Here is a 12,239-nt window from a genome sequence, read left to right on the forward strand (position 1 = left end):
CCAATCCCCAGAAGTCATGCAACAACACTGTGTGATGGATGGCCTCAGCTGCCGCTCCAGCCATACCCACTGATGCGTTCCGTCCCACCCATGGGTGGCTTGGTCACAGAGCTTCTGTGACCAAGCCTCCTATTGGCGGTGTGAAACGCATCAAAGGGCATGGCCGGAGCTGTGGCTGAGCCCATCCATCACACAGTGTCATTGCCTAACTCCTGGGGATTGGTTATATATACATTATTATTGTAAAATGGGGGATGTTTAGCTTTCATGGTAGATGTGTTTTTGAAGTGAGTTCACATCATGTTTGACTACTGTTTGACTACTTGCCCTCCTGAGGATTTACCCCCCTTCCTGACCAGGCCTTTTTTTGCTATTCTGCGCTGCACTATTTCAGCTGGTAATTGAGCGGTCATGCAATGCTGTACCTTTTTTTCACACAAGTAGAGCTTTCTTTCAGTGGTATTTGATCACGTGTGTGCTTTTTATTTTTTGCACTATTAATAAAAAAAAGACTGAATTTAAAAAAAAGAAAAAAAAACCTTGATATTTTCTCATTTCTGTCATGAAAAAAATCCAAAAAACTGCCAAACTGTATTCTGCAACACGTCCCAATAATTTGTATATTGATTGCTTTGTGTGAAAGTTATAGCGTCTACAAACTATGGTATAGATAATGGAATTTACACAGCTTTTACTTTCTCACTGCCTATCACATTTCTTGAGGTGCTAAAATACCAGGACAGTACAAACACCCCCAAATGACCCCTTTTTGGAAAGTAGACACCCTAAGCTATCTGCTGAGAGGCATATTGAGGTCATGGAAGATTTATTTTTTTTCCACAAGTTTCTGGAAAATGATAAAAAAATGTTTTTGTTTACACAAAGTTGTCATTTAAATGATATATTTCTCACACAAGTCATGGGTATATGTGGAATTACACCCCAAAATACATTCTGTTACTTCTACCTAGTATGGGGATACCACATGTGTGAGACTTTTTGGGAGCCTATCCACATACAGGAGCCTGAAATCCAATGACCACTTTGAAAGCCTGAAGGTGCGTAACTTCCTCACTTCACTTCCTCACTACCTATCACAGTTTCAGAGGCCCTGCAATGCCAGGAGAGCACCCCCTCCCAAATGACCCCTTTTTGGAAAGTAGACACCCCAAGGAAATTGATAAGAAGCATAGTGAGGATTTTGCAGATCCCGTTTGTTGCCACAAGTTTTTGGAAAATAAAGGGGTCATTGGGGGTGGGGGGGGGGGGGGGGGGTTGGTGCTACCCTGGCATTTCAAGGACTCCAAAAATGTGATAGGTGGTCAGGAAGTGTAATGAGGAAATAAAGCATTTTAAAAGCCTGAAAGTGCTTATTGGATTTTGGGGTCCTGTACTTGGCTAGACTGCCAAAACATCTCTCACATGTGGTATCCCCATACTCAGGAGAAGTAGCAGAATGTATATTGGGGAGTAATTTCACATATACCCATAGCATGTGAGCAATAAATCATTTAAGTGACAATTTTGTGTAAAAAAACATATTTTTGTAATTTTCCAAAAACTTATGGTAAAAAAATAAACTTTGCTATTGACTCAACATGCCTCTCAGCAAATAGTTTGGGTGCCTACTTTCCAAAAAGGGGTCATTTTGGGGGGTGGGGGCATTTTATTCCCAGCATTAGAAGTTTATGCCACACATCGATCACTCTTCTAATCACCTGAGTCCAAGCCTTTTCTGACACTTTTTGTTCACATGGAAAAAAAAAATGTATTTTTTGCTAGGAAATTACTTTGAACCCCCAAACATTATATATTTTTTAAAGCAGACCCCCTAGTGGGTGCTGCAATTTTTTTTATATCACATAGTACTCATGCTGCAATTTTTCAAATGCAATTTTTTTGAAAACATTTTTTTTTACTTTTAATGCACAAAAACACAATATATCAACCACTTACTTAGCAACTTATAAAAGATGCTAAGTAAATAGATACCAAACATGACATGCTTTAAAACTGCTCATGCCCTGTGCAATGGCGACAAACTGCAATTTGAATACCCATAGGCAACACTTTAAAAGCCTTTACAAGCTACCATTTTAGATTTACAGAGGAGGTCTAGTGCTAGAATTACTGCCCTTGATCTGAAGTTTGCAGCGATACCTCACATGCATTGTGCAATCGCTGTTTACATGCTGACACTGGGTCAAAAAGCAACGGTGCTTTTTTAAAGTTAATTTGATTTTTTACATTATTTTTACACTGTCCCTTTCATTTTTTTTTTATTTTTATCACTTTTAATGCTATCACAGGGATCACTTTTAATGCTATCACAGGGAATGAAAATATCCCCTATAACTTCAATGGGGATTGCCATATACAGTCAGGTCCATAAATATTGGGACATCAACACATTTCTAATATTTTTGCACCACCACAATAGATTTGAACTGAAACAAATAAGATGTGCTTTAACTGCAGACTGTCAGCTTTAATTTGAGGGTATTTACATCCAAATCAGGTGAACGGTGTAGGAATTACAACAGTTTGCATATGTGCCTCCCACTTGTTAAGGTACCAAAAGTAATGGGACAATTGGCTTCTCAGTTGTTCCATGGCCAGGTGTGTGTTATTCCCTCATTATCCCAATTACAATGAGCAGATAAAAGGTCCAGAGTTCATTTCAGGTGTGCTATTTGCATTTGGAATCTGTTGCTGTCAACTCTCAAGATGAGATCCAAAGAGCTGTCACTATCAGTGAAGCAAGCCATCATTAGGCTGAAAAAAACAAACAAACCCAACAGAGAGATAGCAAAAACATTAAGCGTGGCCAAAACAACTGTTTGGAACATTCTTAAAAAGAAGGAACGCACCAGTGAGCTCAGCAACACCAAAAGACCCGGAAGACCACAGAAAACAACTGTGGTGGATGACCAAAGAATTCTTTCCCTGGTGAAGAAAACACCCTCCACAACAGTTGGCCAGATCAAGAACACTCTCCAGAAGGTAGGTGTATGTGTGTCAAAGTCAATAATCAAGAGAAGACGTCACCAGAGTGAATACAGAGGGTTCACCACAAGATGGAAACCATTGGTGAGCCTCAAAAACAGGAAGGCCAGATTAGAGTTTGCCAAACGACATCTAAAAAAGACTTCACAGTTCTGGAACAACATCCTATGGACAGATGAGACCAAGATCAACTTGTACCAGAGTGATGGGAAGAGAAGAGTATGGAGAAGGAAAGGAACTTCTCATGATCATAAGCATACCACCTCATCAGTGAAGCATGGTGGTGGTAGTGTCATGGCGTGGGCATGTATGGCTGCCAATGGAACTGGTTCTCTTGTATTTATTGATGATGTGACCGCTGACAAAAGCAGCAGGATGAATTCTGAAGTGTTTCGGGCAATATTATCTGCTCATATTCAGCCAAATGATTCACAACTCATTGGACGCCGCTTCACAGTGCAGATGGACAATGACCCAAAGCATACTGCAAAAGCAACCAAAGAGTTTTTTAAGGGAAAGAAGTGGAATGTTATGCAATGGCCAAGTCAATCACCTGAACTGAATCCGATTGAGCATGCATTTCACTTGCTGAAGACAAAACTGAAGGGAAAATGCCCCAAGAACAAGCAGGAACTGAAGACAGTTGCAGTAGAGGCCTGGCAGAGCATCACCAGGGATGAAACCCAGCGTCTGGTGATGTCTATGCGTTCCAGACTTCAGGCTGTAATTGACTGCAAAAGATTTGCAACCAAGTATTAAAAAGTGAAAGTTTGATTTTATGATTATTATTCTGTCCCATTACTTTTGGTCCCTTAACAAGTGGGAGGCACATATGCAAACTGTTGTAATTCCTACACCGTTCACCTGATTTGCATGTAAATACCGTCAAATTAAAGCTGGCAGTCTGCAGTTAAAGCACATCTTCATTTCATTTCAAATCCATTGTGGTGGTGTATAGAGCAAAAAATGTTAGAATTGTGTCGATGTCCCACTGTTTATGGACCTGACTGCATTCTTTTTTGAGAAATCTGGGATCTATCAGACTCTAGATATCTCCTCTGCCCTTACATTATTTAATCTTACCAAGATCGGTGTGATCAGATGCTTTCCAATTTACAAATGGTGCTGTATATATACTGCGAAATTGAAGTGATGAAATGCTCGTAGCTTCCGATTTCTTAGACTATAGAGATGATTGGCACCATTCCGGTCTCCAGCATCATCCTGGTATAACCATTCAAAGTCCAGTGATGTACCAGTATGTCGCTGGTCCTTGTTGGGTGTATATGCTATGTTCTTTTTTTTATGCAGCCTGTGGTCTGAATGAAAAAAAAAGAAGAAATCTCTGCCAGAAATAGTGTGTGGTATGCCCACCATTAGAATATTCCGCCCTGCATCATCCCACTTCTAATGGTGGGCACACATGAAATGTGCCAAAAAGTATTTTGAAATATGTATGCCGAAGCATAGGGGCCATCCACCCACTGGCCACCCCAGACCCCCATGTTTCAGCATATATGCTTTTTTTTTTAACTGTGGATGAAAAATATCATCCAACAGCACTGCACACATCTATTTATGTATATTCTGAAAGCAAGACCATGTTGCTGTCAGCATAAACAAGTCGGTTCTGCAGCTGAATGACATTCCTGCAAAGAAAACAGCAATGGTTAACAATAAAACAGTAACTCAATAAAAGAATAAAATCGTAACAGTAGAATAGTAACAGTGACAAGAAAAAAAAATCTATAACTACTTTTGTTTTTTTAACATTTTTTAGTTGTTGTTGGACTTGAACTTTTTATTTATTTATTTTTTAACTTTAACTTTTTAAACAGATTGTAGGATCTCAATTTCCTGACTACCTAACATCTTTTGAGACCCTGTGTATATATGTGCCCTAGACTGTGCCGTGCTGTACCCTATACTAATACTCCACTAGTGTATGGTTAGCAACAGAAGCAGTCCTTGAGGCAGAGACCAGGTTGACCAGAACATGAGGGACAAAAAAAGCAGGTGTCGCACCTAATTCCATGTCTGCTACAGACTACATCTTTTTTCGGTCGTCCTTTGGGTTGGGGTACCGGGAATGGCATCGGGAAAGGGCCGTGATGATCTCTTCCTGGAATTTTAGGAAGGATCCACTTCATCCAGTTGCTTTGTAAAGCACAAAAGCGTTACATAGAGCCAACTGAAATAAATAAACAGACACTTTTTTGTACCAGCATCTGGCTTTTCAGGAAACTAAGTACGGCTCCATCATCTGGTCATGAAGTCCACCCCTCCCATGTTAAGGTTATAGTCATGGACACAGAGAGGCTTCTCAACAACACCAGCTGCTGTGGCAATTTGGATGGTCGTGTGTCAGGAATGGACTCGCCAATGGTGGTGGGACTCACCTGCCTTGTGGGCTGCAGTACCAAGGCTGGCCAGCAGGTGCTCTCAGCAGCCAGAATCTCACTCCTGCAATCAGGCCATCACCTGAGGCTGATTGCAGGAGGTGTATTTAAGCAGAACCAGGCCTGTGATCAGTGCGTTGGTGTATGTTTCCCATGAGCCCCTGTACCTTGTCTGCTTCCTGCCTGATCCTGCTTTGGTCCTGACTCTGAACCAACTCCGCCTGTCCTGACCTCGGCTATTCCTGACTACTCTTCCGCCTGCTCCTTGTACCTTGCCTGCCCGTTTGCTACCGACCCGACCTGCCCGACTACGTTTAGTATTGTTCTTATTGTTATCTGTTGGAGTTTGGTTTGTTTACACTGCGTTTATCTATTGTTTAGTCTTTAATAAATTGTATTGTTTATTCTATACCTAAAGCCTGCGTTTCCCTGTGTCAGTCCACACATCTCTGGTCATACCTGGAGCCCTGACATCGTGTCTGCGTGACTGGAAGACAGGACTAAAACATCCCGTTTGTCCTTCCACTTCACTGCAAGCAATTCATCATTCCTCAAGCAGGCTTTCTCCCCCTAAGTCGGGTATTTACAAGCCAATATTGAAGCCCTAATGAAGGAGGATGCTTTGGCTCAAAACGTGTTTGTTACTGGTTATAGCGCTGATGCTATTTGAGCAATAAAATAATATAATGAATTAATTGTATTTATTTATATGATCTAGGCCAATGAAGATTCTTTGAAATTTGTTTCTTCCAATACAACTTGTACCCATGTGACAGAATTCATCCTTTTCGGATTCCCGAGCCTCCAGAATTACAACAATTTACTTTTGTGTGTATTTCTTTGTATCTACCTCTTCATCCTCTCTAGCAATGGCATTATCTTCTTTTTGGTCATCTTTGACCGGCATCTCCATACCCCAATGTATTTCTTTGTCAGCAATTTGTCCTTTAGAGACATGACCTACACTTCAGTAATTGTCCCGAAGATGTTGGCCAAGTTCCTGATGAACCTGAATACCATTTCCTACACCGCCAGCTTTGTACAGATGTATGTTATTGTGTCTTTGGGAGCAACAGAGTGTTATCTCCTGGCCGTAATGGCCTACGATCGCTACGTAGCTATATGCTCACCCTTACACTACCAAATCATCATGACAAGACAACTTTGCATAATACTGTCAATGGCAGCCTGGTGTGGAGGCTTTGCGGCTCCACTAGCAGCCACCATTCTTGCCTTAAAGTTACCTTACTGTGGTCCCAACATAATCTACCATTACTATTGTGATGATACTCTGCTGCTCAGTTTGGCTTCTGCCGACATATCTTTCCATTTGTTAGTTGGGTCTTTCAGTGGTGCCGTTGTCTTTTTGTCAAGCTTTTCTGTAATTTTTATAACTTACACAAAGATTATTTTAACAATCCTCAGGATCAGTTCCAAAGGAGGCCGGAAGAAAACCTTTTCTATCTGTGCCTCTCACTTTACAGTTGTCAGTATATTTTTCTTGCCATTTTTGTTCATGTACCTTCGTCCACCAGCCATCTACTCATCTGAGGTGGACTCTTTTTTGACCATGTTATATACAGTATTAACTCCCACGATGAATCCCATAATATACAGCATGAGAAACAAGGACATTAAAATTGCTTTCCAGAGGAAAATAGGCTTCATCTGTACCAGAAGTAGTTTGGCCACAGAATAGAACGCATGTGATTAATGAATGAAGCCATTTATTAACTTGGATGAATTAAATGGACATTCTATAACAGTTTTGGCTCAATTTGTTCTTAATTTTATACAGTTTTAGACTGATGTTTTTTACTATATATATATATATATATATATATATATATATATATATGCATTATTTATAACGGTTTAAGAGCTCCTGCCGGTGCTCAAGGCTATGAATTATATTCATCCTGCTGGCAGAAAAGAGAGAAGGGAGCAGCGTCCAAAGTTACTCCAGAGACTTGGTCGTGTGTGAGGGGATGAACGCCGCTCAAACCAATCCCCAGAAGTCAGGCAACAACTCTGTGTGATGGTTGGCCTCAGCTGCCGCTCAAGCCATGCCCACTGACGCGTTCCGTCCCACCCATGAGGGGCTTGGTCACTGAACTGCTGTGACCAAGTCTCCTATGGGAAGTGTGAAACGCATCAGACAGCCTGGCCAGAGCTGTGGCTGAGCCCATCCATCACACAGTGTCATTGCCTGACTCCTGGGGATTGGTATATATACATTATTATTGTGAAATGGGGAAGTTTAGCTTTCATGGTAGATGCGTTTTTGAAGTTCACATCAGTCTAAACTATGTTTAACCCCTTGCCCTTCTAAGGATTTACTCCCCTTCCTGACTAGGCCTTTTTTTGCTAATCTGTGCTGCTCTATTTCAAGCTGGTAACTGCGCGGTCATGCAATGCTGTACCCTTTTTTCCACACAAATAGAGCTTTCTTTCAGTGGTATTTGATCACCTGTGCGCTTTTTATTTTTTGCGCTATAAACAAAAGACCAAAATTGTGAAAAAAACAAAACAATATTTTTTACTTTGGCTATAAAAAATCTATACTAAACTCAAAGTTAGTCATAAATTTAGGCCAAAATGTATTCTGCTCCATGTTTTTGGTAAAAAAAATCCCAATAAGTGTATATTGATTGCTTTGTGTGAAAATTATAGCGTCTACAAACTATGGTATAGATACTGCAATTTACTCCATTTTTTTGCTATACAGATCTGCATTAGTTTGACAATTGCTATGTATAACCACTTGCCATCCTAAGGATTTACCCCCCGTTCTTCCCCTACCAGGCCTTATTTTGCTATTCAGCGCTGCAATTGGTAATTGCGCGGTCCCGCAATGCTGTACCGAAATTAAATTTTTGTCCTTTCTTTCACACAAATAGAGCTTTACTTTGGTGGCATTTGATCATCTGTGCACTTTTTATTTTTTGCGCTAATAATAAAAAAAAAGACCGAAAATTTTGAAAAAAATAACCCAATATTTTCTCATTTCTGTCATAAAAAATATCCAAAAAACTCAAATTTCTTTTACAAAGAGTTTTATTGAGGGTTAAGCAAAGAAAAAACAAACATTTGAAATACAAGTTCAATGACCAACAAATATAAATTGTACTGGGCAAGTGGAAGCCATTTCAAGGTATACATTGATAGGTGCATAAACTGAAATGTTTACTTAAGAGTCTTTTAGAAAAGGATGTGGGAAGGGAATGGGAAGGGAACAATAAGCAAACCGTTGTAATTCACCGACAATAAAGACTCTATAAGAAATTGTTTTACAGCATCAACATTATAGAAAACATGAGAGGCACAGAAAAAAAAACCCTCCAAAGAATGATACATGTTTTAAACCTTGGATGCATAAAGAGATCTAGGTTGCAAAGATAGTATTGCAGATGTAACCCAGAAAACAGCAAACACAAACCGTAAAATATGTTTAAAGACAGATTGGACAGAAGGATAAAAGAGGACAAGCAGTGGAAAGACACGGACAACAACAACATCAAAAAAAAAAAAAAAAAGGAAGAATAAGGGGGGAAGGAGGGCTCCGGGGCGACCACAGCAGACTCCATTCTTATATCGACAGAAGGGACTGATCAAATCTTGAAGGTTGAGCTATATCCAACCAGGGACGCCAAATCTGCAGAAATTTTGTATGGGTATCCAACAATATGGCCGTCAGTTTTTCATTAACCATTATGAAGTTCATCCGATTTTTGACTGCCTCAAAACTAAGGAGAGGAGTTTTCCAAGCTCTTGCAATTGTCAATTTAGTTGCCATAAATAAGTGTGACGCCAGCTGCCGCTCAGAACGGAGGAGGCCCTCCAGTGGTTTACCTAGAAGCGCTTCATATGGGTTACGCTTAATGTCCGTGTGAAACATAGTGCGAAGAAGGGCATACACCCTAATCCATAGTCGACTTACTTTAGGGCAAGTCCACCAGATGTGGCCCATAGTGCCCAATTGTTGGCATCCCCGAAAACAGACCGGAGAATGTGAAGGGATAAAACTAGCTAGACAAGCAGGCATATAGTACCATCGGTAAAGAATTTTGTAAGCATTCTCAAGGATAATGACATTCCTGGAACATTTGGATATTGCTTGGGTCATGGTCTGCCAATCCTGTTGATCCAAGGACCCCCCTAATTCAGACTGCCAACGCTGGTGATAGGAGCGAACCGGAAGGGTTCTAGAAGATATAATAGCGGAGTAAATCAAGGAGATCAAACCCGGGGCATGAGGCCTATGTCTACACTGGCTTTCAAAGGGGGACAGACGGTAAGGACCCGGGAGCACGCGTATTAGTGTATTAATAAAGTGACGAAGTTGAAGGTAACCAAAATGTTCCCGTAAAGGGATTTTATAAGAAGAGCGTAAAGTTTCGAAGGTAATTATTCTAGTGGGAGATAGAAGCGAGTGAACATCATAAAAACCATGTGTCTGCCACCAGGCAAACTGTCTAGGATTATCCCTTCCCGGAGGAAATAATGGGTTATGGAATAGACGTAACAACGGCAAGTGAGGGGAAATGAGGCCAGCGGAGTATTTAATAGAATCCCAAAGATGTAACGAAAACGTCAGCGCCAGGCTAAGGGTAGATGGACGTTGAGAGATAGGAAGCCATGGAAGGGAAGAGAGCAGTATCGGGTGAGAGTCCATCATATCCACAACAGCCCACAGGGGGAAGTGGTGAGATGCATGAACATGTGCTAGAGGGGCAATGTTAGCCGCCAAATAGTAGGACTGGAGATTTGGAACAGATAACCCACCCACACTCCGTTGCGCAAATAAGATATGTTTGCTAATTCTGGGTCGAGACGAGCTCCAAATAAAAGACAGAAGTTTTCACTGATGAGTACGAAGTATATGCGAAGGTACTGGAACTGGTAAAACACGAAATAGGTATAATAGTTTAGGAAGATAGGTCATACGTATCGCATTTATTCTGCCGAACCATGATAACAGAAAATGAGACCGAGATGAGAATAACTCGGACAGCTCATGAAAGACAGTGGGAAAGTTAGCCTGATACAGTCTGTCATATGTCGGGGTAAGCTTAATTCCTAGATATGGTAAGGCGGAAAGCCATTGAAAAGGGAATGTTTGTTTCAAAGTCAACAAGAGTGATGGTGGGAGGGTGACCGACATAGCTCTTGATTTAGCAGGGTTGACATGTAAACCCGAAAGAGTTGCAAAAGAATCAAGAACCGCGAGCAAGTTGGGCAAAGTAACCCCCGGGTTCGAAATTGACAATAATATGTCATCTGCAAACAAAGACAATTTATGTTGGGAGCCCGCGGCCTCAATCCCCTTAATATCAGGATGCATACGAATGGCTTCATCCAATGGTTCCAGGGCCAGGATAAAAAGTAAAGGAGAAAGCGGGCAACCTTGCCTAGTGCCTCTAGCAATCGAGAACGTGGAGGACTCAAAACCATAATATTTAAGCTTCGCTTGAGGGGATGTGTATAGCAAAGAGATCCATCATAGGAACGAAGGGCCAAAGCCAAAACGATGGAGGACCGATAGGAGATATGGCCAAGATAAAGTGTCAAAGGCCTTGTTAATATCTAAAGATAAGAGCATCATATCAAGTTTACGAGTGTGGGCCAAATGTTGCAATTGTAAAATATGTCTGATAGCATCTCCAGCCTGCCTGTGGGGAACAAATCCCACTTGGTCTTTTTTGATCAAACGAGAAAGGAAGGAATTCAATCGAGTAGCCAAAATCTTAGTAAGAATCTTCATGTCGATATTGATAAGAGAGATAGGCCTATAATTTGCCCAGGAAGAGTGATCTCGATCTGGTTTAGGGATCATAACCACATTAGCAGTTAAAGAATCCGGGGAAAAATTTGAACCTCCCTTCACCGCGTTAAACATAGCTGCAAGGTGAGGAGCGAGCACATCAGCTAATTTCTTGTAATATAGTGCCGTGTATCCATCGGGACCTGGACGTTTACCCGTTTTTAGATCTGCTATGCATTGCAAAACCTCAGATACTTGAATATTATGATCCATCAAGTCCTTATGGGCCGACGTTAAAGTAGGCAGGGGAAGATGAGATAAAAAGTCAGAAATAGACTGAGGATCAGCCCGAGTAGGATCAGAATAAAGTTTAGCTAAACAATACCGTAACTCTTCCAAAACTGCTACAGGATTGCTCGTAAGGGTATTGTGACGGGTGCGTAACAATATTGGTTTGGGGTGCTGCGCAAAAGAGCGCAGTCTACGGGCTAACATAGAGTCCGGTTTGTTTGCTTTACTATACCATTTCTGGCGAGTCCAAGGTAAGGAGCGTTCAGCCTCATCCATTAGGCAAAGATCTAACTCTAAGCGGGCCTGATCCAACAGCCTACGGTTCGACGGGGAAGGTGACTGTTTAAATTGGGCCGACGCAGAAGCCAACTTCGATTCCAACTGACACTGTTTAAGCTGTCTTGCCTTCTTTCATCTGGAGGCTATTTGGATAATATGTTCTCTAAGAACTTCCTTGTACGCTTCCCATAATGTTACTGAAGAAGAGACAGAACCGGAATTTAATTGGAAATATTCCTGAGACTTACGATGTAGTTCCGCCTGAACCTACCTCAGTGAAAGCAAAGAATCATTCATTATCCAGGAAGAGAAGGCTGGCCTACTTAGGAGAGAACGGCAGACCACCAAAATAGGTTCATGATCCGACCATGGAACCGTTAGAATAGAAATAGCGCGAACTAAAGGGAGGTGTTTACGCGAAACAAAGGCATGATCAATTCTGGAATGAGAATGATGAGGGTGTGAATAATAAGTGTAGTCTTTCCCCTGAGGATGAAATT

The 12,239-nt window shown here is 41.2% G+C and overlaps 1 protein-coding gene across 1 annotated transcript; it reads left to right on the forward strand.

The window, feature by feature from the left end:
• Positions 1-159: 159 nt before the first annotated feature.
• Positions 160-7,170, forward strand: LOC149438444 (olfactory receptor 6N1-like). Its single transcript, XM_089659957.1, has 2 exons — positions 160-222; positions 6,124-7,170. The coding sequence occupies exons 1-2, from the start codon at positions 160-162 to the stop codon at positions 7,102-7,104; spliced, it is 1,044 nt and encodes a 347-aa protein (XP_089516083.1). The 3' UTR covers positions 7,105-7,170.
• The last annotated feature ends 5,069 nt before the right edge of the window (positions 7,171-12,239 follow it).

Source organism: Staurois parvus, unplaced genomic scaffold (assembly GCF_062004578.1).
Source record: "Staurois parvus isolate SC_StPar_1 unplaced genomic scaffold, SC_StPar_1.0 ptg001192l, whole genome shotgun sequence".
NCBI lineage: Eukaryota > Metazoa > Chordata > Amphibia > Anura > Ranidae > Staurois > Staurois parvus.